This window comes from Zonotrichia albicollis, chromosome Z (assembly GCF_047830755.1).
Source record: "Zonotrichia albicollis isolate bZonAlb1 chromosome Z, bZonAlb1.hap1, whole genome shotgun sequence".
Lineage (NCBI taxonomy): Eukaryota > Metazoa > Chordata > Aves > Passeriformes > Passerellidae > Zonotrichia > Zonotrichia albicollis.
This window is the reverse complement of record NC_133860.1, coordinates 71,623,945-71,650,912: the sequence shown is the minus strand read 5'-3', so window position 1 is coordinate 71,650,912 and position 26,968 is coordinate 71,623,945. Positions and strand designations below refer to the sequence as shown.

At 41.1% G+C, this 26,968-nt stretch overlaps 1 protein-coding gene across 4 annotated transcripts in view; it reads left to right on the top strand.

The window, feature by feature from the left end:
- The window catches only part of TRIM36 (tripartite motif containing 36), a 35,156-nt gene extending 10,113 nt beyond the window's left edge, over positions 1–25,043 (top strand). Inside the window, exons 2-11 of one of the 4 annotated variants that reach the window (XM_026797117.2) lie at positions 105–339; positions 2,771–2,800; positions 7,993–8,318; positions 11,479–11,625; positions 12,651–12,746; positions 13,615–13,868; positions 14,464–14,588; positions 15,374–15,667; positions 15,944–16,241; positions 20,305–25,043. In XM_026797117.2, coding sequence (XP_026652918.1) covers positions 105–339; positions 2,771–2,800; positions 7,993–8,318; positions 11,479–11,625; positions 12,651–12,746; positions 13,615–13,868; positions 14,464–14,588; positions 15,374–15,667; positions 15,944–16,241; positions 20,305–20,659 — 2,160 coding nt within the window. In that variant the 3' untranslated portion in view covers positions 20,660–25,043. The remainder of the gene's footprint in view (positions 1–104; positions 340–2,770; positions 2,801–7,992; positions 8,319–11,478; positions 11,626–12,650; positions 12,747–13,614; positions 13,869–14,463; positions 14,589–15,373; positions 15,668–15,943; positions 16,242–20,304) is intronic. The other 3 variants (XM_074532610.1, XM_074532611.1, XM_074532613.1) reach the window with 3 other exon arrangements.
- Positions 25,044–26,968: the final 1,925 nt, after the last annotated feature.

Here is a 26,968-nt window from a genome sequence, read left to right as displayed (position 1 = left end):
TGTTCTGCAGATCTGGGGTTTGGTGGCATAGAGTAGTGCCATAAGTCTTGGTGGCTCATGTTTTCCTGCACTTAGACTTGTTTCTCCCTCTTTCTATCATGAAGATTGCCATTAAGGGTATTGAAAGAGAGCTTATCTGCCCAGCCTGCAAGGAATTGTTTACCCATCCACTGATCCTTCCCTGCCAGCACAACATCTGTCACAAATGTGTGAAAGAAATACTTTTTGCATTTGAAGACTCCTTTGCTGATGGAGGCTCTGAATCCTCTAATCAGAGTAGCCCTCGAATTAGAATCGCTGCTTCTAGCATGGACAGAATTGACAGGATTAATAGAGCAGGTATGTATCAGAAATTGTGCATGTTTTCCTGATTTTATTATTAGACTGGCTTGAGTGGAATGGTGTCTGCATTGGTAAATGTCTTCCTGGTACTCCTGATGCAGTTATAGAGAGAACTTGGGGATAGTGCTACTCTTGTTAATTTTGTGTCCAGAACAATGGGAATATTTTTAAGGACAATGCACTCTGTTCGATCTTTAACAGATTCGTCTTTGTGGCATTCTGTAAATCTTTATAACCATTGTGTTGTTTATTTCTGCATTTCAGTTACATGGACATGTAGTAGCATCATGTTCAGTAGCAAGGAGATGTAGATTTTGACGATTTCATTGCCTGCCATGGTTTGCTCTGGTTTCAGCGAGCCCCAATGCAGTACTTCTGACTTCCTTCTGAGCCTGTGTAGACTTTGCAAGCTAGTTTTGTCCTGCCCACTTCATTATGCATACAGTAAATAATTTTCCATTGGTTATGATTATTGCACGGTTGCAGATTTGAAGGGCAGATGACTGGAAGCAGACAGCCCTAACAGCCTCCTTCTTGCTTGAAGATTGAAGGAGTGCTTAGCTTTAGGACTCCTCATGCTCTTTGTGGTATCGTGCTAGAAACATTCTTGCAGTCTTTGTAATCCGTGGATGAGTTGGTCTGCTCTCCTACAGATGCATTGGAAGTGCTTTGTGCATGCTTTACTTCTTGAAAGATATCTAATCTTGGCTTTCAGGCTTTTTTCTGACATAATTATCCACTTTAAAACCACACTTCTCTGTGCTCAGGAAGAGTTACCAACAAGAGAAACTCCAAAGCTTTATCTTTAAAAGGCTAATGCTGGTTCATAGCTTCTTAATGATTAGGATGATATTAAAGAGGATCAGCTTTGGTGAGTGGGGTGGATTCTACTAAATTGGTATGAAGCTGTGGTTGGCTCCGAAGATTTCTGAGCATTGTCTCTAGAAAACACCTGGTTGGGAGGCAAGGAAGGAAGTTTGGTTGAGGTGTCTTGGGATTTTACACCTAGGCTGGAGACAGCTCATGGGTTATCTTATATTTCACGTTACTAAAGTTCATCCTTCCCAGTTTTCGCAGATCAAATGTGCAATTTCACCTGCTTTTTTAAACAGTTGTTAGTTGTTTAGTTCTGTTTAGTACTGAAATGTTAATATTGGTACTCTTTCAAATAAATTTGTTAAGCAAAAAGCCACTTGGTACTTCTCCTGCCACCACCACCCTGTCCTGAGATACATGTACACAAGTTGTTGCAGGAGTTGTAAATCTTTAAATCTGCTGTGGTCTGCCACAGTCTCAGCAAACTGATGGGAATATATCTCCTGATCTGACCTGCTAACAGGGAGGTGATGGCTTTCCTAAAGACCTGTTTGATGAGTAGCAAGAGAGGGTTGAGATTTAGAAATAATGAGCTTGCCCTCTCTTACCTCAAAGAGCTTTGGGCAGATGCACATCACAGGAAAATTATAATCTCAGACAGTTCAAATTTACAGAATGAAAAGCATATGGAAATTGAAGCATTAAAGAATAGATGTTTAAATTCAGATTATACTGTTTTTGCTTCTAATGTTATAGGCATTATAGCTCCATTGCTATGTCAAGTGTGAGATTTGCTCTCAGTCCAGTTTGGTACCAGCAATGTTTGCCAGCTTGCAATTTACATTGCATAGTTGTTCCCTTGCATCTGAAGAACTCATACTGTGCATTACCTTGCTAAATTGGCTTTGTGATCTGTAGGAGAATTTGCAAGAAAACAGCTCCATAAGAGAAAGATAATGCAAGGAAAACATTCAAAGTGGGATCTCACATGCATAACAAAAATCCACTTGTGGGTTGGCATTTAAATTTTTGGTATGCCAGAAGGAGCTGGTCTGTATTTGGTCATGTTCTGTATTTGTTGTGCACACACTGCTTGCATTTACAAGTACAATTTATCTTAATGTAAAAGTGACAGAACTCATTGAAATGGAGTGTATGTGCTGCTTAAAAACCAGTGTATGTGCTGGTTAAAAATACACTCCTGTTTGTATTGTATTCAAAATAATTTTTAATTAGCAAAGTCTTGCTGTATATAACATGAAAATGAAGGCTATTTCTTATTGCTGTTCAATTATCTCTAATGTTACTGTAATTACAGTGTGGGTGCAATTAAAGCGTGTAATGTGGTTATGTTGACGCTCGTGTGAAAGTTTGAAATATCTTTCCCTATGCCCCTCCCCCTGCCAATGCCTTATTTCTCCCTTTTCCTGTTCTGCTTAAATGTTACTGTTGTTTGATATGCTAGGAAATTAAACATTCTTGCCTTTCAACCCTGCAGGAGTTAAGCAGCCACAGGAGAGAAAAGAGTTGGTGTTTTTCATTTGAACCATTGTAAACCAATGGTATATCTCATTTTTTGATGTCTAAACAGCTCTCTGTTCATTGTTCGCAGCCTCACAGAGGAGGTCTTTTGGGTGCAGAGGTAGAAATGCTTCACTTCTTGTGTTGGCTAGAGATAGTCTAGCATTTAGATCTCGAGTTAAATATTGTCAATTAGCATATAGCTTTTTGTCAGTGGTCAAGTCCACAAAAATTCTTTTGCAGTGACTAAAGGTACAGCAAAGAAGTTCTATAAGGACAGCTTTTCATTCTGTGCAAGAATGATTTAAAGGTCAACTGGACTGAAAATCAGTTAAGGATTGAATTATATTTTTTTCCTTGTGTGTATATGACTGAGTATACATCGGTGGGTACAAAAATGCACACAGAACCCTAGCAATCACCAAACCGCCTCCTCCACCCCCTGCTTTTTAATTTTCAGGAGTTTACATACTCAAGTTTCAATGAAACTCTCTTACTGGTAATGAAGTATGATTATTGGATTGATCTTCCTTACGTTTACAGGTCGTATTTGGCCATCACTGCTAAATGGAATGTAATATTGATTCATTATTTTATTTAAACCTGCTTAATTTGATGAAGAACAGATTGAAATTTACACCATGTTGAAATGAGTAGGTAGTTATGAATCTCACAGTTTATCACAGCACATGAATATGTGAAGAAAATGAAACATTTTACACTTAGACTTGTAGTATTTGGTGTGTCTAATGACACAATCTGATTGAAGGATAGTCAGTCTTTTAATTATATCCTGTTTCCAAAATTGAGCTTTGTCTGAGCAGCTCAGCCACTGTGTGGACTTTTTTAATACTGATTACATTTTTAAAATGTAATTGTTGGCCAAAAATGGGAGAAAAAGTCCCCGAATTCTTTGTTGCCACAGTATTGGCAGACACATGAGTAATCATAGAATATGGTGTCCTTCAAGACAGATGTGAAGTGAGCTAAACACAAATCTGAATTTCACACTCAGTGGAGGACAAAGCAGCTGATGGGAAGGGGAAGTTTAAATTGCCTCAGTTGAAGGCTGAAAGTGTCATTAAACAGAGATACCGTACAGTGCCATCAGACCTCTTGGAAAGCTGTCCATGTCTGCTCTTTTAGCAGAAAGCTCTTTTGATTTGTGAAAGACTAAAGTATCTGAAAGTAACATTTTAGCTCTGCTGGCTTCTCTTAGGAGGTCTCTCCCCTTTCCCCCTTCCCTCTCTCTTTCTCTCCCGCTTCCCTCTTTACCCATTCCCCTTGCTATCCCTGTCCCCTTTTTTCCCTTCCATTTTTCCTTCCCCCTGAAAGCCCATCCAAAAACATTAAACAAGTTATGGGTAGCATATATATTTGTATTTTAAAAAAGAGAATCCAGTTGCAAGAGAATCCAGTTGACTTTTAAATCTTTTTTTATTAGACTTTCACACATTAAATGTCCATGTCTTCCACAACCATAGAATTCTGGTAATACTGTTTATTTGCAAAACACAACTTTAAGATGTCTTATCCCTTTGCAAACCATTCACTGCAGCTTGGACTTTTCAACATTTTAAGTGTTGGTACCTTGGTACCTCTCCTTGCGAAGATGATGTTTAAAAATTGTCTTTAAAGGACATACTTAAAACTGCTTTTTGACTTGAGTCTTTGCAATCTGTATGGTAATACTTGTGAGTCTGAGCGTATGTTGTGATTTTTTTTTTTTTAAACTGATTGAGCAACTTATTGCAAGTGGAGCAATCAGTTTACAAATTACAGTGGAAAATTTCGTGTGGTGATTTCTAATATTTCACAAAATACATATTTGCTTGTTGTAAACTGAATTGGCAGGTCTAAAAGAGAGTGTGGGTAGGAGCTAACTTTCTCTGAGCTGCACATCTAAATATGTCTACAAAATCCAAGGGCTTTTTTTTCTCTTTTTTTTTGTGTGCTTTTTTTTGTTTGGATTTTTTAAAATATAACCAGAATTTAGTTTCAGCAAGTTGGACATCATACAGATAGGAAAGACAGTGTCCAAAGTAATTCACTACTTCGCCAGTGCTTTCTTCTTAAAATATGAGTATAGAAATCCTTTAAGAAGAAAGCAAACTAGAGTGTTAGTATTTTAACACTCAGTAGGCAAAAAGAGGATGTATCTCCTTATTTTTTATTATTGAAATGGCAGAACACGCCAAGCAGCTTAGCAAATAAATTTCTAGGATTTAAAATGGGAAAAAAACCCCAACCTAGATTCTCAGAGTGCTGTCAATGAAAAGGGATGAGACATCTGAAGGTGTGCAGGACTTCCCTAATACTGGATTGCTTTCTGTAAAGAATGTCACCAGTCTTGGCAGAGCATGGCTCATGATGAGACAGTCTCATTTCAGTCCACCACTGGCAGAATGAAAGGCCTCCATTGGGATGGATAAGAATTTCAGATTGTATTTTTAAACTTGACCACTGCACCATGGTTTTTTTCCTTGTTTTCTTGCTTTGTCATTGTTCACTCTCTGCTCTAGCGTACTACTTGTAGGCAGTCCTGATATGTGCTGCATTGTATGATTATTTTTGTAGTGTCAGCAAATGTGTGTATTCTAGATCACTTTTTGTAGCTGTTTTCTGCATGGCACTGCATGTGAAGTCATCTTTTTGTCTAGGACATTGTAGAAGTCTGTATAGAAGATTTCTCTGTGTTCCTGTGTGCAGTGCTAGCTCGGAGCGTACACTGAAAATACAATTTGTGTTTCACTGTTGTTGCTGTGCCTTGCATGCGTGTGTTGCTGTGTATGCCAAGTTATAGGTGCTGCAGGATGTGCAGTAATTAATTCATTTCAAGTAAATATGAAAAAAAAAGTGAAATCAGGCAACAATCTCTGCTCCCTTAGGTAGAGATTTGCATACCTGTGCCTTGTGTCACCCATCTTCTTCTGTAAATGCAGCCTGGTTGTGCTGCTCAGAACTTACAGAAAAGCATGGGACCAAGCTGGGTGGGAGACTGTTAGTGCATGCACACTTATCCATGCTCTGATTGTGACTTCTTAGCTGACAGTCATGCATAACTACCACGGGTTAAATTTCAAAGATATTTAAAGGAACTGATTCCTCATAGGAGGGCTGGTTTGGTGTTTTATTTGAAGAGACTGGAAAGGGCATGATAGGAATGGATTGTTAGGTGAAGGAGCAGGAGAGCAGTTCAAGGCAAGTCTATTTTGGGTAGCAGTACAGGACACTTCAGAAAGAAATAAAGCATTGGCAATTTTGATGGGAAAATACTGATTAAATACAGAGAAGAACAAATTTCCCTTTCTGAAGAAGAGCCAATTTCAACACTAAGATTTCAGCTTTAAGTCATTTAAAAATTTGTTAGTGTCCTGGTTTCAGCTGGAATAGAGTTAATTGTATACTGGAGTATATATTGAAGGGATAACAAAAATAAAAAAATAGTAATACAGAAGAGAGAGAGGAATAAAATCCAAGAAAAACAAGTGATGCACAATACAATTGTTTGCCCGGTGCCCACCGTGTCACACCTGACTGCCCCTAGTTCATGTCATGTCCAGGCCATGTTATGGTTTGGAATATCCCTTTGGCTGTTTGGATCAGCTGTCCTGGCTGTTCTCCCTTCTGGCTTTACATGCACCTGCTCTCTGGTGAAACATAGAAAACTGGAAAGTCCTAGATTTAGGGTGAGCACTACTTAGCAACAGCCAAAACATCAGTGTGTAATAACCTCATACTGAATCCAAACCACAGCGCTAAGAAAATGATCTCTAACCCAGATGAAATCAGGACAGTTATACAAATATGCAGTGCTCTTAAAGAGATCTTAAAGCAGTGCACCAGCACTACAGAATTTGGGGTTTTTGGTTCTTTGTAAGGGGAAGCGGAGAGAATACAAGTTAAGCCTAAAGACTGGCTTAGCCTGCTTTTGAAATACATAAAGGATTCTTTCTGGTAGTTGCAGCTTGTGGGTTCATGAGTGAGACAGGATGCACTCCTGGTTTGATAACCTCAGGAATATTACCTTGAGAATAACCTCTGAGTTTATGTGAGCATCTCCTTACAGACTCAAAAGGCTTCTTAAATGAGTGGCTTTGCTTAAGCCTGTGATTTTACTTTGGAGAGAGGGGGAAATCTGTGTGTAGCTGCTTGGTAGGAGTGCAGCTTCTCTGCAGCTCCCCCTTTAGAAATTAATAGAGGTAGATGCTGCATGCTGCTTAACATCCCTGTGGAGATCTGTGGTTCCTCAGTTGAGGGTAGAGTAGCTTGAAGATATAACTACCTCAGATTCCCCTTTGGTGTGCAGGGCTGATTTGGCAGCCCTCCTTTATTGAGGCCTTTCAGGAGGGGCCAAATGAGCCTCAGCATTTTTTGACGAAATTATTTGGCTGAGATGATGTTGCTGTTGAGTAAGAAATGACACAGACTTACCAGAAGGCTGGTTTGCACAGCATAGCAGCTTTACTTCAGATCCTCCTTTTTATACATTGTTCCAATACAGATAGACCTGATTGGTCAATTAATCAATGCATTTCACCTGATTGGCTAATTAAAAAAATGCCTTTCTTATAAACAATATTTGAGAAAACCAAGAAAACAGAGAGCAGGAAAGCAATTATATTTTTTTAATTAATAAGCTATTTTTTAAATATTAATAAGCTATCACTGTTTCTCTTCAACTCGCTAAAGTCTCACAAGCTGAAAAACTTACCTAGTTTTCTGACAAAACTTATCTACTTTTCTTGCTCTCTGACCAGACTGTCACATCTACAAGATGTCACACTGATGCCTCATTTTCCATTTTTTTTGTGATGCCTCTTGGGATGAGTGAAGTAAGTTTGAACTCAGCCAAAGCAAGTATCAGGAACCTCAAGGTTGGCTATGGTTTCTGTTGCTCTGGGAGTAAGCATCTTTCACTTCAATATGTTAGGAGGCTGCTGCTCTCTCTATGGGTAACCAGTTAGTCTAAAACCCCTTGGCTTCCACAAATTTTTGTGTTTATTTTTTCAAAAGGTTACAGCTTGAGTGCATCCAAAACTAGATAAAGAAAGTGGAATTGGAAGAGCTAAATTTATCTTAACATAAAATTAAGTTTTCGGGTAGTAGTTTATAGTGCTCTTTGGAGTCAGACATTACACTACCTTGTCAGGGCAATTATATTCTCTTTGGCTTGGCAGACTGCATATGAATTGGTGTTGTTTGGATGATGTGCTACAGTCTGGAATCGGTTCATAAATTCCTGTGCTTCTTTTAAAATCTAAACCAGTTTGGTTTACACTCATCCTAAATTGGGTTTTGGTGTCTACACAGGCAGAAAACGCAATTCACTGACTCCTAGATCAACTCTGTTTCCTTGTCCGAGTTGCCAGCGGGACATTGATCTTGGGGAGCGTGGCATCAATGGCTTATTTCGCAACTTCACTTTGGAAACCATTGTGGAAAGATACAGACAGGCAGCCAGGGCAGCCATTGCTATTATGTGTGATTTCTGCAAACCTCCAGCTCAGGAGTCCACGAAGAGTTGCATGGACTGCAGTGCAAGCTATTGCAATCCATGTTTCAAAATACACCATCCTTGGGGAACAGCAAAAGCCCAGCATGAATATGTAGGACCAACCACCAACTTCAGACCCAAGGTAAGTATACTGTACCTTACAGAATTCAGGTTGCAGCATTCTCATGTAGCTGCAGACATATCTGTGCAATGATAGTTGCTTTTTAGGACCATGGTTGCTTTATTGACAATGATTTATTTATTGAGTGAACCACAAGCTTTTGCTCCTTGCTGTCATTGAAGGGGACATTGAGAACTTGAAGGGTCCCGTAAAATAAGGGTTTTTACTTGGTGGAATGGATTGTGTTACTTGTGATCTGAGTCTTTTCTTTTTCTTTTCTTTTTTTAAGGCTTATTGATCACAAATAACAGAATATCCTAAGTTGGAAAGGACCCACAAGGATCATCAAGTTCAGGTTTTAAGTGAATGATTCATAGAGGGATTGAATCCATACCCCCCTTGGTGTTACTGGCACCTTGGTCTTGATCATCTAGAATGGACTGCCTAGGGAGGATGCCTGTGTGTGGTAAACTTAAAAACCCCACACACCTGGCCTCTTCCATGCCCCCTTTAGGTACATCCCCTTTGGATGCTTTGTGCTTGAATTTGATCCATCACCAAGCATCTTCTTTCTCTCCTTCCTTGCATCTAACAAAAGCAAAAGATGGAGTTATGTTCTCCATTGTTATTACACCATTTTTTTTTAATCTATAGCAGAAATTCTACTTTATAGCCTGGTGCTGCTGTTACTGCATTCAGGCAAAACAGTGGTAACAAAATGCCACTACCTTTGTGTCTCAGGCTGAGCGTGGTGCAGTACATGGCAGTGCCACAGATGTTACATGTCACAGACACTATCTTGCTAACCAGGGACCACAATGATGGCCTTAATGTCCCAGCACAGGTTGGGGGACATGAAGGGGCATGTGCCTGTGCCTCCTTGCTGGACATCCCACAGGTACCAGAAATGCTGATAGTAAAGGAGTCCTGATTAATTATTATTAAATTAAGTAAATTTGACTAATGTGCAATGTCTAAGAACTCTTCACTCCTGGTGTACTTTCCTTCTCAGACTGGAAAAATTTGAGCCTCTAAAGTTAGCAGGCTGGGAGATACTGAACGTCCAGAAGTCCACTTGGTGTTTTCCTTGAGTCTAAAACACTAATTCCAGTTAAAAGTGAGCATGTGCTTCATATGCTTTCAAATGTGCTTGCACATTGTGTGAAATGTCCCTCTGTTGGATAAATGAGAAAGGTGAAAGTTTGCATGCTATCTTCCAGCTCTTGCTTTAAAATGCTATACAGCTCCTTAAAAACTTTTTTCTATGGCATCTAAATCCTCACAGCTGCTGTGGTGCACTCCTAAAAGTGCCCTGTGGTGTTACTACATGCAGACTGAATTCAGGATTAAAAGTCAGTAGGTGAATTCTCTTGAAGCAGAGCAAAATGGGGTGAGGTGGTTTAGATTATTCTGACACTGATGTATTGAGTATGTGTGCACGTGTGGGATTTAGCATTTCTAATTGTATGTGAAGAAAGGAAGAGGGGAAAAAAGGAGAAAAGCACAGTGTAGGTAACTTTAGATACATCTGCTTGTTTTGAAAAACTTCCCAACTGCAGCAAGCTGATCCTTACTGTGCTCTTATAGAAACTTTTCTGAGGACTGTTTGAGCTCAATATAAAGTAAGAAAAGTGCATTTTTCATTGCACTGCAATTTTAAGACCTGAGCTGAAAGCATGAAGTATTTGTTGATTCCCTAAACAATGTCCTCAGTCACCACTTTAATTTACAACCAGGCTGGAGAGCACTTGGTAGGGTGTGTGGTGGGGATGGGAGAAGCACATACTGGGCTGATTGTTCTTGAGTTTTGAGAGAAGACAAGGCAGTCTGCTGACCTCTGCTGTCTCTTGCTTGCAGGCTGTAGTTCTTGCTTATATGAGGAGATGAATAAAAACAAGGATTTTCTGTGAGGTGTGGAAAATTTCCACACTGCTGTGTGGAAAAATTACTTCCACAGATTAAGTGAATGACTGTAGCTTTTGGAGATGTTTGCCTGCACAGATGATTTTTCTTGGCAGCTTCCTTTTTTCTCTTTTTTATTTCCTTCCAAATCCAGTAGTCAATCCAAATGGGATCACTAATTGCATATTTCGTTTAAGGATAGTCTTAAGGTGCTGGTGAGACTGGTGCCTTTAATCATTCCTTAGGATAACATTTGAGATTTGAAAGCTGGTTTCAGGTTTTAGCTTATTGTGTCCATATTTGTGATGCTCACAATTTTCTATTTTTATGCCCTTTTCTGACCTCTCTTGTGTGGGGGCATATTGAAACTAAAAAGCTTCCTCAAAAGTTCCTCTTTGGTAACTCCTATGTAATAGATGACTCAATGTTGTTATGTTGTCTTTCAGTGCTCTAGAATGAGGCAAAGCAAGCGTTGTTTCTTTTTTTAAACACACACACACACACACACACACACACTTTATATGTTTAATCTGTTCCAGCAGCTGGAACTTGGACTTGAGCAGCACTTTTTTAACTCTTTGAGCATTCATTTCAACAAGTTCTGGTTTTGAAAGGTGATTTTTTTAGCAAACTCCAGGTTTCTTGCAATGCTGTTTGAGCTAATTCTGGAAGTAGCAGCCAGTGTGAACAGCTTCTAACCGGAGTCAGACAGAAAAAATTGAAACACAAATTTGAAATTTTGTCTTTAAAATGACTGTAGCTGTAGGTGGTGGCTGCACTTCATGGCTCCAAAAGCAATGGCTATGTGGTTTATTAAAATGTAGCTTGGACTTAAATTGCTGCAATGTTATGTCAGCTCTTGCTTTACAAATCAGTTCATAGCTCTTGCAAGAGATGCTGGCATGAGCATGGTTAAGTTTGACAGGCTGAGTGTGTTATATATTGCATTTACAGCTCTGAGCCGGAGTGTAGGGTGCTGGAGGGATTGCAAACAACATGGGCGGGGTTTAGCAGAAGATTGATTGCTGTATGGAGGCTACACAGACACTGCTAGAGGCTTACTTACTGTAAACCTTGTGAAACTGTATGTGTTCATCTGCTGGCTTTCAATGGCCTTGACAAATATAAAAGGTAGAGATAAACTGACTATAAAAAATTCACTGATGAAGTCACACGCTGCTTTGGGTTCATTGGATGTTTTGATTTTTTGTTGAGAACCTCCATTTTTGGAAGTACACCTGTACTGTCTCTGCTCTTTTTTTTTTTTTTTTCCCCACAGATTTTAATGTGTCCAGAACATGAAATGGAGAGAGTAAACATGTACTGTGAAATCTGCAGAAGGCCTGTTTGTCATCTTTGCAAACTGGGTGGAGGTCATGCAAACCATAGGGTAACAACCATGAGCACTGCCTACAAAACCCTTAAGGTACAAGAAAATATCATTGGACCTGGCCTTAAGAAGGGAAAGAGTACTTCTGATGTGAGGGCAAACTCCCACTGGATAGAAGCCAGCTCCTTAGTCTCCTTAGGAGACTCTGGACTAGTTTTGAGCCCTGTCATTGTGCAACATTTGTTAATGTATATATTAATGTGATATAGGGCATATTTTAGAAACCAAACTGTTTGCTATGATGCTTAAAATATAACTCCAGAAAAGCGCTGGCATCTTATTTCAGCTAATTGTACAGCAGTACAGACAATGCAGAAGGTTTAAGTAATTAATCAACTTTACAATCAATTTTTTAAAATGTAAGTGTTCAGGTAGCTTGTGGTAGAGAATACTTGAGAAGCTGGTCTGAGAAATGTGCATCTGAAGTATCTGTTGATATCTTTGTATGTTTCTGAAGCTGCATAGCTTCAGAATGTTAATTTCCTAAGCAAAGCACAACAGTAAAGACTTGCAAACATCAGATAGTTATTGAAGGCAGCACCTACTTCCTCTTCTTCCTTTTCTTCCTCTCTTGCTCTCCGGAGAAAAAAAAAAGGAAAAAAAAGACCAGATTAGCCTGCCTTGTGCTATTTGGCCTCCTCACCAGTTTGCAAGGCTTTTCCTGTAACTCTTGCAGCTAAGGAAGCACTGGGACAAATCTGTGATTTGAACTACTCATTTTTCTAGCAACTTTTACTACAAATGAGTTAATAACTATCCTTTCTGTAAGTTTAATGTCCTGAAGCCTCTTTTTCCCTATCCAAGAGAAGGTGATTCCTGGGTGATTGGGAGCCAGCTGACACTGTTACCTCTGGTCCTTCAGCCTGTGCCAGCAGCTGCTCTCAGAGTTGCTTTGCAGTCACTGCAGGTCACCAAACAATTCTCCACAGGACTGCTGCTCATAACTGGTGTCATGCTTTTGTCCTTGTGGCTAGATAAACTGAGGATAAAACAGGATGACCTGCTAGTGCTGGTTGTCAATTTGTGTGAGATGTCCTGTTCTTGCTGGTTTACTTCAACAGGAGAAACTTTCAAAAGATATCGAGTACCTCATCAGTAAGGAGAGCCAGGTGAAGGCTCACATCACACAGCTGGATCTGCTGATGAAAGAAACTGAGGTAAGAGTGGCTTCAAGGTTGTCTGGGGTTGGCCTTTGTAGAGTCACAGGAAGGATTCAAAACTGTTTTCAGTGAAATGTTTCAAACTTTGTTTTTCAGTTAAGTAGTAAAACAATTTTTGAACAGTTTGTGGTAGACTGAGTCACACGTGGTAAGACCTAGTCCTGCCAGTATGGGAAGCAGACAAAAGGAAGTTTATGTTTGTGTAAATTTAAATAAAATAAAGCTTACTTGATACCTTAATCAAAGTGGGTTACACGTAGGGTATTTGTGTATTTATGATGGTGCACTATTTACACTGCCTGTTTACCTTGAGAAAGGCAGAATTAAGGGCAAAATCTCCCTGCAAAAGAGTCACATACAAGCTGAAAAGCACAAAGGCAGAAATGAAAGAAGCTCCTAGTACTGGTGTGTCTTGATTGCAGACTGCCTCTGAGTTTTGCAGTTCCTTTCATCCAGGGCAGTATTCAGTGGTTCAGAGAGTGTACATGAGAAGCTGGGCTGGACCCTCATGTCAGGGTGGTTGGGGAAGATGGAAGAGCATCTAGCACTTGGGCATGAAGACTTCTGAGACTGTTTTTACAGTGCTTTTTCATGAGCTCTCTAGACAAATGTAATGCATAACTCAGGGTATAATCAGAGGAATACTTTCCTGCTCTTCATTCTCTGTTAAAGATGGCAAATGCTGACTAGCTTGGGTGGTGTGCTGATCTCATTTTCAGTGCTGAACAGCATAACAAAGCTCATTAGTCTTACCTGTCAAATGGATGACTAGATTACTGTGATATCTTGAACAACCTTAAGTATGTTTCTGTACGGAGTCACAGTGACGTAGAATCTGTCTGAAATGTCTTTTGTTTGCTCCTAGTGCAACAGTGAAAGAGCTAAACAAGAAGCATCTCAGAGTTTTGAGAAATTATATTGTGTCCTGGAAGAGAAGAAATCTGCAGCTCTTAGGGCAATTGAAACTTCTAAGAATATAAGGATGGAAAAATTACAAACACAAGTGGAAGAATACCAAGGGCTCCTGGAAAATAATGGCCTTGTAGGATATGCTCAAGAAGTGCTTAAAGAAACAGATCCCTCTTGTTTTGTTCAAACAGCAAAACAACTTCATGTCAGGTATCTTAAATATCTTCTGTCTGAGGCACAAGTACTGTTCCAGGATGTCTGTGCAGTTGTATTCTTGGGAGATGATCCTGGTTTAGCTGGAATTCCTGCATTAGAGTGTGCCTTGGGAAACAGCACTCAGGAGAGGAGTGCTCTTGTCCTGCCACAATGCCTAGCCTTGCTCAGTGGGACTGAAGTGGGAGGGCAGTCTGTTTAGCTCCCTGACAAATTCCTTGTCTCAGAGATTTTATCAGGTATTTGCAAGTTAATCTACCAGGACTCTTCTGGCTTTAGGCTCTTTGATCTTTGTTTTCTCTACTAACACCCTACATCAGTTTTGTTCTTTGAACGTAATGCTCCAGATTATTTAAATGCTTTGCGAACTGAATGACTACCTGTTCATTATCTTTACACTCATGTACAAAAGGCCTTTAAATTTGGCATTTGAGAATCTTCCTAGAGATTCCAGAGAAAATTTCTAGGAGACATCAGTAAGTGCATGAAAGCAAAACTTTTTTAAAAGCAAAACCTGGCATTTTTACTTTAAGGAATGTCCAATTTGAATTGCCTTTTTTTTTTTTGGGCTATCCCACTTTGGTGTTTTCAGAATCCAAAAAGCTACTGAATCTCTGAGGAGCTTTACGCCAGCAGCTGCAACTACTTTTGAAGACTTTGTGGTGGACACTGCCAAGCAAGAAGACATCCTTGGTGACTTGTCCTTCCATTCCAATGGTAAATTCTGAGAGCATTAGGTCTTTCTCAAGTTTTAGCTTTAAAGGCTTATCTGGAGAAAGGCAGAACTTGCACAGGGCAGCAGTTGCAGAGCTCAGTGTTGTCGCTTGCATTGTTCCTTCTGTCTGCATGATTCAGAAGGCATTACCTGGCAGCAGTGTTAGTTTCAGCTTTCATAAGGAAACTAAAATTACATTTCCTTTTCTACAGTACCAGTTTGCACTGGCTTCCAAAATACTGTAATTACATCACACTCAGTCTTTCTAAAAGCTTTTTATTGCGTGACAGAAAGAAATAGTTTTTAAAGCTGCCAGAAAAAAAAGGCTCAAGCCTTTCAAAGTAAAAACAGAAAATAGGGATTTATTTAAGTGTATGAACAGAGAACCATCCTCATCTACTCCTTTTAACTGAGAGAGTCAGATTCCCCCTTTAACAGTGCTATAGCTCAACAAAGGGGTTATCTCTTGGTTTAAGACAGTTTTAAGAGGTGGATGCTTTAAAATGAGTTTCCTTCCAATATAGTTTTAACCAATCCCTTTCTAGCAATAAGGAAAAACAAATATGAGTAGATAGAAGTGAAGAAAATAACAGTTTACTAAAAAAACAAAATAGCAATGGGCCAAAAATAACTGTAATAGTCCCTAGTTACAAAGTGGCTGAAATCTCACTGGGCACAGCTAGATTTGGAATACAATAACAGTTTGGGTTACCCAGGACTGGTTGTATGATTAACTCCAAAATAACATGTATCTAAATTTCAGAGCCTTTTTTCTCATGTGTTTCAGGCCTAGAAATACCAGAAATCAACGAAGAGCAGAGCCGAATGTACAACAAAGCTCTGATCAGCTGGGAATGCTCTGGGAAGACAGATTCAGCTGATATCTATGTCCTTGAGTATCATAAACTTAATAAAGAAGAGGAGAGTGTGACATGGCAGAAGACTGAAGTGTGTGGCAAGAGCAAAGTATTATCTGATCTCGATGATGACAGCAGCTACGCCTTTAGAGTTCGAGGTTACAAAGGGTCCATCTGCAGCCCTTGGAGCCAAGAAGTTATCATGCGTACTCCTCCAGCTCCGGGTAGGGGGTTTTCTTATATCCATCAGTGTTAAGAGCTGAAAGCAGTTTCCAGTAGCTCCCAGATGTCTCCTACACTGTTACCAGTTTCAAAAATGTTTAGAAGCACTGTTACAGATTAAGTCAGTAACATACAGAGACTGTTAGCTTGCATGACAGTCCTGGTAGCCTTTAAGAGTGGCAAGTTCTAATGCCTGTATGACTTAAAATGCAGTTTATAACCACAGGAGGCCAAATACATAACTAAGCAGAATTTTTCTCTGGGATACTATTTTTCAGTTTTCAGTTTTCTTTTTGATGACAAATGTGGGTACAACAATGAACATCTCGAGCTGAACCCAAGAAGAACATCTGTGGAAAGTAGGGCTGGATTTCCTCTGCTTCTGGGATCTGAGCGCTTGCAGGTTGGATGCTTCACAACCCTGGATTACATCATTGGTGACACTGGGATTGCCAAAGGGAAGCACTTCTGGGCTTTTAATGTTGAAGCCTACTCATACCTGGTCAAAGTGGGAGTTGTTCCTAGCAGCAAGATACAGAAATTGTTCCACAATACCTCTGATGTTATCAGTCCAAGGTAAATTGCATACTCTTGCTTTAATGCATGTTTTACATAAGAAGATTTTTTTTTTTTAAAGTAAATGAAGAGCAAGTCTGTTTTCAGTTAGTACACAAGGTGAACCTAACCAGGGAAAAGTTTGAAGGATATTGTGTAAGCAGTTTCTCCTGTTATTAGCAGAAAGATGTCCTGATTATCCAGAGTCCTATTTTCTTTCTTTTTGGGAAAGAAGGTTCCTGTAGATGCCAAGAAATATCAGTTAAAGCAAGAAGGTTAAAAATAAGAAAGTTTTAAGACTGAAGCAATACTTGTTTATCAGTACTAAGGTTCTGCCTTAATTCCCTTGGCATACAAGGTTTGGCAGCCTTTTAGAGGAACAGTATTCACTGTGCATATTTGTACGTTTTTGCACTAGCTGTGTCACAGTGGATTCCAAGTCACTGGCTTACCCCAGGCTACATGCTTGCATACTGCATTGGAGTGCTACTGAGCACAAGCCAAAGTACAGTGGACAAACCAATAAAAAGATTTCCATCTCACAATTAGAGTTATAGCAAGCCTGCACATATGTGGGAACTGCAGGCAGTGAGGCTATCTCCTGGGGGCTCTTATTTAGAAATTTAGAAATGTTTGACTTCTTCCTGTATAACACATGGAAAATGTGTCAGCACAATCTTGAGCTGCTTGAAGCCAGATGGAGCCATTTGCAAAGTGAGAAATTAGATCTAAATTTCCTGATTTCTTTTTCCTTCTCCGCATAGAGAGCTGTAAAATTTTAGCTGACACAGAAAGAACTGCCCCCACAAGCACCCCAAAACTGAAATCCTAAGTAGGGAATGTCTCTACTGAAGAATGTGTGTTTCTCTGTGCTTCTTTATCTGAGGACAGAGGTGGAGAGCAAAGCATGTAGACTGACCAAGTATGTCTGCAGACTCTCCAGTAACCATCTGGGAAACTTTCAGGGAAGTCTTCAGATAGAGCACTTTAAAAAAAGCCACCAAACTTAAACCACTAAAACACTACCTTTTGTTTTGTGAATTTTACAGATACTGTAACATAGCAGCATCATGGAAAACTCCCAGGACATGTTCTTGTCTGTAAGGATTGGTCATATTTGCTAAGTTACTTCTCAAGTTAACTGATTTACTGTACCTGTAGATTCATTAATGATTGCCTAGCCTAAGTACATTTAGATACATCCACTCCTTAGTAAAACCTTCTGTGGTTTTGGAGTTCAGGTGTTATTAATTGTTTGAAGTAACCCAAGTGAAATCCCACCTACTAAATGCCTCTTCCTTCCTGGCTAAGCTATGTGTCACTGGTGGGATGAGTGCTGTGACTGGAGTGCCCTGTTGGTTACAGGCTCTTCAGAGGGACTGGGGGCAGATGAGGTGGGGGTGCCACTGCCTGTAACATGGAATGTATGGAGCCTGCAGCTGGCAGTGCTGCAGTTGGGAACCTTTGGGTAAGGATTACAGCACAAACAAAGTGGATGTCATTGTGGGAATCTACTACAGGCTACGCAGCCAAGATGAGGACACTGATGAATTATTCCTTAAGGAACTAAGGAATATCTCTACATCAACCACCCTTGTCTTTTAGGGCAATTCAGCTTGGCAGATGTTAACTGAAAGCACCACATAGATGATACAAACAGGTCCAGAGGAGTCCTAAAACACCTGGATGATAACTTCTTGGTATGGGTTCTAAGGGAGCCAGCTGAGAAAGGTGCTCTCCCTGATTTTTTCTGAGTCAACAGAGAGGATCTTGTGAGCAAAGTGGAGATGGGCAGCCATCTTGGCCACAGAAACCACGAAGTAATTGAGTTTAAAATCTCTGTTGTCGGGAGGAGAAGTGCCAGCAAAACTTCAGCTCTGGACATGAGGAGAACAAACTTCAGGCTGCTGAGGATACTAGTCAGGAAAGACTGGGAGGCCACTATTGAAGGTGCTAAGGTCCATCAGTGCTGGTCACTTTTTAAGCACCACCTCCTCAGGGCACAAGAGCAGGCAATTCCAAAATATCATAAGTCAAGCAGGTGGGACAGAAGGCTGCCTTGGGTGAGCAGAGAAGTTCCAGAGCTGAGGCAAAAAAAAAAAGGTATGGCAAATAGCAGCAAGATTGAGCAATGTGGGAGAGATAAAGAGATGCTGCTTGACATTTGAGGGAAAAAGTTCATGTGGTCAAAGCCCAACTGGAATTGAAGTTGGCCAGAACATGGGGAACAATAAAAAGAGTTTTTTAAAAATACGTTAATAGCAAAAGGGAGTCAGAAATACCATTGGCCTGTTGCAGGAGGAGGATGGTCACCTCTCTAAAAGAGACAGAGACAAGACAGGAATGTTTAATGCTTTGTTGACAGTTTCAACACCAGTAGTGGTCTTTGGGTCATATTTGCTAATGACCCAAGAACCCAAGGACCATACCTGTGAGAATGATAAACTCCCAGCCCATCTCAAATTTGTGCAGGATTTGCTGTTCCACCCAAATCCCCATAAGTCTGTGGAGCTTGATGGGATTCTTCCTAGGGTGCTGAACTGACTGATGTAATTGTGAGACCTCTCTGATGTTTCAGTGGTCTTTGGAGGTGCCAGTCCACTGGAAACTAGCAAATGTTGTCCTAGTTTTCAAGACTGGCAGGAAAGATGACCCTGGTGACTACAGGGCTGTGAGTCTCCCTTCAGTGACTGGTAAATTTATGGAGAAGATTATTCTAGGAATTACTGAACCTGAAGGACAGTGCAGTCATCAGGGGAAAGTCCTGCTTTAAAAACTTACTTTCATTTCATGACACATGTAACCCACTGAGCTGACCAAGGGAAGTTGATGTAATCTCTTTTGATTTCAGTAAAGCTTTTGATGCTGCATCTCCCAGGATCCTTCTGGACAAACTGTCCAGTACACAGCTGGATAAAGACATTATGTGATGGGTGAGCAACTGGTTCAGGGGCCAGGCAGAAGGGTCACAGTGAATGGGGTGACACTGGACTGGTGACCTGTCACTGGGGGTTCCACAGGGCTCCATGCTCAGCTCTGTGCTCTTTGTCTTCACAAATGGCTTGGACACAGGACTGGAAGGGTTACTAAGTAAGGTCACAGATGATACAAAACTGGGAGGAACAGCTGACTCCCTCAAAGGCCAGAAGGCCCTGCAGAGACACCTTGACAATGAGAGGGCTGGGCAGGCACCAACAGTATGAAATTCAGCAAGGGTAAGTGCTGGGTTCTGACCTGGGATGGGGCAACCCTGGATGTACAGACAGACAGACCCCAGATGCACACAGGGGAAAGCAGAAATGAATTCAGGAAAGGGACCTGGGGATCCTGGTTGAAGTTGAACATGAGCCAGCAGTGCCCTGGCAGCCAGGAGTGCCCCCATGTCCTGGGGGGCATCAGGCACAGCATCACAGCCAGGCAAGGGAGGGGATTGTCCTGTTCTGCTCTGCTCTGGGGCAGCCTCACCTGGAGTGCTGGGGGCAGTTCTGGGTGCCACAACACAACAAAGACACTGAGCTGTTAAAGAGTGTGCAGAGGAGGGCCATGAAGATTTTGAAGGGTCTCGAGTGAAAGCCTTATAAGGACTGACTGAAGTCACTTGGCTTGTGCAGCCTGGGGAAGAGGAGATGGAGGGGAGCAGAGAGGAGACACTGATCTTATCTTTCAGATGACCATTGACAGGACCCAAGGGAATGACATAAAACTTTGTCATGAGCTCCTTAATCTGTATATTAGAGAAAGGTTTTTCACCCAGAGGGTGGTTGGACTCTAGAGCAGGCTCCCCAGGGAAGTGGTCCCAGCACCAAACATGCCAGAGCTTAAGAAGCATTTGGACAATGCTCTCAGGCACATTGTGTAACACTTGGGGTTGTCCTGTGTTGAGCCAGAACTTGGAATATGATGTTTTTAGTGTTTTCCTTCTAATTCAGGATATTCTATGATTCTGTGATCTTTTTTTTACCCCCCAAGATTCTTGGGTGATCATGTGGTGTTGCCTGTCTGACAGAAATGTTCTTCTCCTGTTCACATCACTGATCCCACTTCAGCATTTGTCAAAAGCACGTGGGGTTTTTTTGTGTTCCAGATACGAGCAAGACAGCGGTCATGACAGTGGGAGTGAAGATACCTTCTTTGACTCATCGCAGCCTTGCACACTGGTCACTTTAGGCATGAAGAAGTTCTTTATCCCTACCACACCTGCTGCTCCCAAGGATCCAGCCAGCAGAATCCTTCCCCTGCCGTCGTGCTTGGGCGTCTGCCTTGACTGTGACAGAGGCAGGGTGGGGTTTTACGATGCAGGCCGCATGAAGTGCCTGTACGAGTGTGAGGTGGATTGCTCCGGCCTGATGTACCCAGCGTTTGCCCTGATGGGCAGTGCGGCAGTGCACCTTGAGGAGCCTGTCACAGCCAAGGACAGGGAGTACCACGACGACATCTAGTGCAGTAGTCTCTTCCCATTGCTGTTCTGAGACAGAAAATGAAAGCAGAAGAATTCTACCTTAGCTTTTAGTCCTGATAAATTATATTCCACATACAAGTTGCTCACAAGCCTCTGGCCTGTGATTTTTTTTAAATAAATGGTCCAGGCACTTCTGCACCAGAGGAATTCTCCTGCCTTTCTTGTGATCTGTGCAATGCTGTTCTCCACAGACTTCTTTTCCTGGGGGAAGCAGGGAAGAAGTCTGACTAGCAACCAAAATTTACTTTTCAGGACTAGCAACCAAAACTTACTCTTCGGGGTAGAAATCTGCCTTTTATTTAACTTAAATCCTTACATAGTCAGTTTTGTATTTAATGAAGTCAAAGCTGACAGTGTGTGATTGCCATTCTCCTTTTAAGAAATCTGCCTGAATGCCTCTGCAGGGTTAAATGCTGTCCAGTTAACCCCTGAGCACCAGTTTGGCCTTTCAGCACAGAATAGAATATAAAAAAAATAATATGAAAGAAGAAGAAATTAGAAATGGTGTTGAATGTTTAACTTATACTTGGAATGATGAAGGTAAACTTGAATCTCATTGCATGTTGTATACCCTTAATGTGATTGTAAGTTAAAACTCAAGTTCTGACACTCAGTGTCATATAGTTGGTGGCATAATGGTAAGTTTCTTTATTCTTCTAGGCTTTTACTATAAGCTATCTAAAATAAAGTGCAATTTTACCTTAAATGTAGAATTTGGAATTAAAAATCAGAAATGTTTGCATGTGCGAGTAATGGTACCTGGTATTTAGGCAAAAGGAAGTGAGTTGCTGACATGAGTAATTATATGTGGATTTAAAAAATTAACCTATAAAAGCAAGTATTAAAGAAATATCTGATTTTTTTTTAATCTAGTAGCAGCTTGGATTTTTCTTAGTAAGAATGTTAAAAATGCACTGGTTAAGTTTTGAGACCTAATTTCTGCCTTAAAGGATGTCTCCCTTCAAATTTCAGTTCCTCTAATGTTAAAACTGTATCACATTAGCAGAATCATAGAACCATGGGAACAATTTGATTTCGAAGGGATCTTTAAAGATCATCTAGTTCCAACCCCCCTTGCCACAGGCAGGGACATCTTCCACTAACCAGGTTGCTCAAAGCTGCATCCAACATGAAATTGAACACTTCCAGGGATGGGGCATCCACCACTTCTCTGGGAAACCTTCTCCAATGTCTTACCACCCCTATTGTTAGAAATTTCTTCCTTTAAAAAAAAAATCTCCAGCCGAAATCTATCATCTTTTAGTTTAAAACCATTGTCCTTTGTCCTGTCTCTCGAGGCCTTGGTAAAAGACTTCCTCCATCTTTTTTTAAAATCCTTTTTATATATTAAAAGGCCATAATAAGGTCTTTCTGGAGCCTTCTCCATACTGAATAACTCCATCTCTTACAGTGTCTTCACAGGAGAGGTGTTACAGCCCTCTGACAATTTTTGTGCCTCTCCTCTGGAACCACTGTACTGGGGGCCCCAGAGCTGAACGCAGTGTGTGCAAGCACACATTGCTGGTTCATGGCCAAGTTTTCATCCATCAGGATGCCCAAGTCCTTCTCTGCAGAGCTGCTCTCTATCCCTCAGTCTGTATTGATAGTGGAGATTTCCTGGATTCAGGTGCAGTACCCTGGGTGGTGAACCTCATGAGATCCACATCAACACCAGTGCCAGCACAGACCCTTGAGGGATAGTGCTCATTATTGGTTTCTGCTTGGACATTGAACTGTTGACTGTGATTCTTTGGGTATAGCTATCCAGCCAATTCCTTATTCACTGAACAGTCCATCCACTTAAACCCTTCTCTTTCAAGTTTGGAGATAAGAATGTTGTGGGGGATCTTATCAAAGGCCTTACAGAAGCCCAGGTACATCTCTTAGCTCTTCCCTTATCCACTGTTGCAGTCACTGGGTCACTGAAGACCAGTAGGTGAGTCAAGCAGTTCTTGCCCTTGGTGAACTCATGTGGCTGTCCCCTATCACTTTCTTGTCTTCCATAAGTTTTGACCTATCTTCCAGGAGGATCTGTTTCATGATCTTACTGAGAATGGAGGTGGACTGCCTGTCTTTATAGAAACCCATGTATAAAAAAAAGTAGGGTGTGTGAACTGTTGACTTTTGGAAAAATAAGGATCTAAAGTGAAGGATGTTTATAGTAAGTACTTGGTGCTTTCTAATTTGGGGATATGCTTTCTAATTTGGGGATATGCTTTCTAATTTGGGGATAGTGTTGCATCTTGATGAATGTGTGTGAAGGATGCTTACTAAGTACATGTATATACAGCTTCAGAGCTCTGAAACGGGACCTGAAAATCACAATACAGTTAAGTGAATGTAGGTCATAATGCAAATCTTTTGCAGGCTTTGCTGTCTGAACTGATCTGACCTCGAGTCCACCTCTCCCAGTGTCTTCTCTCTTAAGCCTCTGACTGTGGCCACTGTTGGAAAAAACTGTCAGAAGCAGTTGTCTATACCAGCACGAGCATGACAGCCAGAAAGGCCAAGCAACTGCAACTTCTTTTCTGCATCTCATCTGCAAATGTTCTGTCTTGATGAGACTGTGTGAAAGTGCACTCCATAAATTCACTGTGAGTTGTGTGAGAAACACACAGCAGCAGGTGTGAAGTATGGGGTACCATTTGGAATTTTCTCCCCCAAGCGAAAAGACAAAGGGTCTCTCACTAGTTAGCCTTTTTAGTAACTTCTTCTGGTTTAGATGGTTATTATTATAGCCTTTAATTTCTGTCACTCCATCCCTTTCACCTTCCCTCTTACTGGATTGAAGCCATTGCAATCTTCTTGCCTGCCGAGGCTGACTGAACAGTCTGTCCATAATACACCCTGTTGCTGTGACGGATGACAAAGTTTTGTGTTTTACTTCTTTTAGTCCTAAAACCTTAATTTTTTAAAATTTGTTTTTATTTGCCTTTTATTTGATTGATGATACCTGATACCATAGTCATGATGAAGCTTCTTCTGCATTGTTTTTCATGCAGTCCCAATGGTTGTGCAGGGTGCATGCAGGGTTTTCCCCACTGGTGGGCTGTTTTGCATTTCTTTATGTCGATCATGCTTGTTTACCTAGTCACTAAGTTCTGAGGGCCTTCTGCAGCTCTTCTGTCACTTCTAGACTTGGATGTTCCTGAGTAGCTTAATTGGAAACACAAACATGCCCATGTTTTTGTTTGCTTTTCCAGGTCTTGGAGCAAACTGGTTGTAGTGAGACTCAGATGATCTCTCTGCTGTTAAGATTTTTGTTCCTTCCACTTCATTTCCCCCTCCAATATTTATTAAACCCCAAGTGAAGCACTGAAAACTCTTACATTAGCATACTCTGCTGAGTATTATGTGTGAGTGCAGCAGTCAGAGAGAGCCAGGAGAAAGGATTCTCACTTCAGTAGCTGTGACTTCTCCCCTTGTACAACTGGTATGGTCAGTTCATCTACCACACCAAGAATCGGCTTAGACCTGTAGGTTGTAGAGCTGAACTTTCTTTTCCAGACCAAATCTCCTTCCGTAGACAAATGTTTCATTTTTGATTCTTCTGTTTCAGAAACTGGTCTAAATTAGATGCTTTATGTCATGGTTAGCACTCCACATTTAGATTTTTTATAAGCATCTGGATTTGTATCCCCAGACCTTTTTTTACTTTATGGAAATATTTGTAAATGGAACAGTCTATTGCAGATATGAAGACAGTGTCTCAGACTCCATAATCTAAAAAAAGATTATTGGTTTGAGACTGTAGAAGTAAGAAATTCAAAATTTAGGGGCCTTTTCTACTAGAGTTTCAAATTCATTTAACATGTGTTCTGCTATGCAATTACTCTACTGGACAGAAACTGATGCTACTTTAAACATTTATCTACCTTTTGATATATCTATATTTATCTCATCCTGAGTTTAAAAATTAATTTGGCTTTTGGTGTTACTTGAATACTTAGTATGCATTCCAGACAGTACTCTTTGGTGCTTACTCCAGCTTATTAAATAAAAAAACACACTGTCAAGAGGCACTGACAACACGCTGTGATATTTTTTCAACTACTATGGAAGTGTCAACTTTCAGAAATGCAGTTCAGCAGTACTTGCCTATCCAGATAATTATTTTTTCAAGTTTCTCCCTATGAAACAGCACTTTACAATGTAGACTAAGCTAAAACTGGTGTGGTATTGTGTGGATCTTTGTGCAATATAGGTGTTTGGTGATTATGATGTGACTTGCAAAGCTTCATACAGGTGTGAATCATGTAGACACTTTTTAGATACCTAAAGCTTTAACAAAAAAAACCTTGTTTGAAAATATTCTGAAATGTAAAAGTGATGTCCTGGTTTTTTTTAATAAAAGCTGAAATAAAGTATTTTAGTCATTCACATTATTGCATCCCAGCTCCTGAGTATCCTGGTTGAAATAATTTTTCCTACAAAACATGACAATAGGTGACTCGTGGGGAGAAAGCATTGCTTTGGTTCTCAAGTATGCTCATATACCAGTTTCTCTGATTTTAGGAGGACAAAAGAGTAGTTTGGACTGACTGCCAAGCTTTTACTTAAAATGCTGATGTTAGGATCTTGACTGCCTGAGCCTCCCTCCCTAGTCAGGGAAGGAAAATGTGCATCCAGAGGGAACTTGGCTGTTGAGCATTTTCAAGGGAACCTACCCCTTCCCTAGTAGAGGAAGCAGATGCTTTAGCTCTTCAACCTGTACAGCTCAGCCAGAAGACCTCAGGTTGGGTGGACCTGCCACTGCTTAAATCTGCATTCCTTGTTTAATTCAGTGTTTACATTAGTTGATGCTGTTGTTTGCAGGGTGTTTTAAAAGTTCCAGCTTCCAGTGGCTGCTGCCTTCAGGCCAGCTGTGTGTGCCTATGGAAGCGAGAGAGGCTGTATCCACAGGGAATGTCCCGTGAGCTGTGCCAGTGCAGTGAAAGCTGCCAATATGTAGATGTGTATGCTCTAGGAGAGGCAGACTGATACTCCTGTGAAAGCAGGAGCATTGAAACCAAGAGCAGTATTCTGCTGAATTTTCACAGAATCACAGAACAGTTAAGGTGCGAAGGGGCCTCTGGAGATCATCTAGTCCAACACCTCTGCCAAAGCAGGGTCACTGTCATGGTTTAGGATTGGTGTTCTTCAGTTAAGTGTTCCCAAGGAAACAGCCCATACATGTGCTGCTTTCTCCCTTCCCCACTGTGGCAGGAGGAGCACTGGAGGCATAAAGAGGTAAAGACTGTGGGTTGAGATATGGAGAATTTACTAGAAAAAAACAAATAACAAAATTGCCAGCAACAACAGCAATACTAATAACAGGTGAATAATTGACATGGGATTGCTCAGCACATGGAACCCGGTGCCACCCGAGGGCACATCCAACACACCTCGGTGAAAAACCCCACACCCCTCTGTCCCCACTGCACAGGGCCTGAGCTGCTATAGAATAACCTGGCTGTTCCATTCATGGCTGCTGCAAAAGTTAACTCTGCCTGGTGGAACCAGGACGTTCACCCAGAGCCAGGGAGAACAGGAGCACTTCCAGGTGGGTTTTGAATGTCTCCAGTGATGGAGACTCCACAACCTCCCTGGGCATCTTGTTCCAGTTCTTTCCCAGCCTCAGGTGAAATTCTTCCTCATGTTAACATGGAACTTCTTGTGTTTGATTTTATGGACATTATTCCTTGTCCTCTCACTGGGCACCACTGAAGAGTCTGGCACAATTCTTTTGTCTCCCACATCTGAGATGTTTGTATTTACAAGGTCCCCTCTCAGTCTTCTCTGCTCTGGACTAAACAGGCCCAGCTCCTGCAGTCTCTCCTTGTGAGAGAGATGCTCCAGACCCTTAATCATCTTTGTGGCCCCTGCTGAACACTCTCCACTAGCTCCTTGTTCTTGTACTGAGAAACTGGACACTACAATGCAGATGCGGCCTCACTAGGGCAGAGAAGAGGGGCAGGATCACCTCCCTATTGACCTGCACTGCTGGCAGTGCTCTTCCTGATGCAGGATCCCATTAACCCTCCAAGGGCATTGCTGGCTCACAGTCAGCTTGTCATTCATGAAGACTCCCAGGAGCTTCTCAAAAGAGCTGCTTTCCAGGTCAGGCCTCGACCTGCGCTGGTACTTAGGGTTATTCCTCCCCTGTTGTAGTACACTTGCCCTTGCTGAACCTCACTAGGTTTCTGTCTTTTCAGAACTCTCCAGCCTACCAAGGACTCACTGAATGGCAGCACAGCCTTCTGATACACCAGCCCAGTTTCATATCAGCAGACTTGTTGAAGCTGCATTA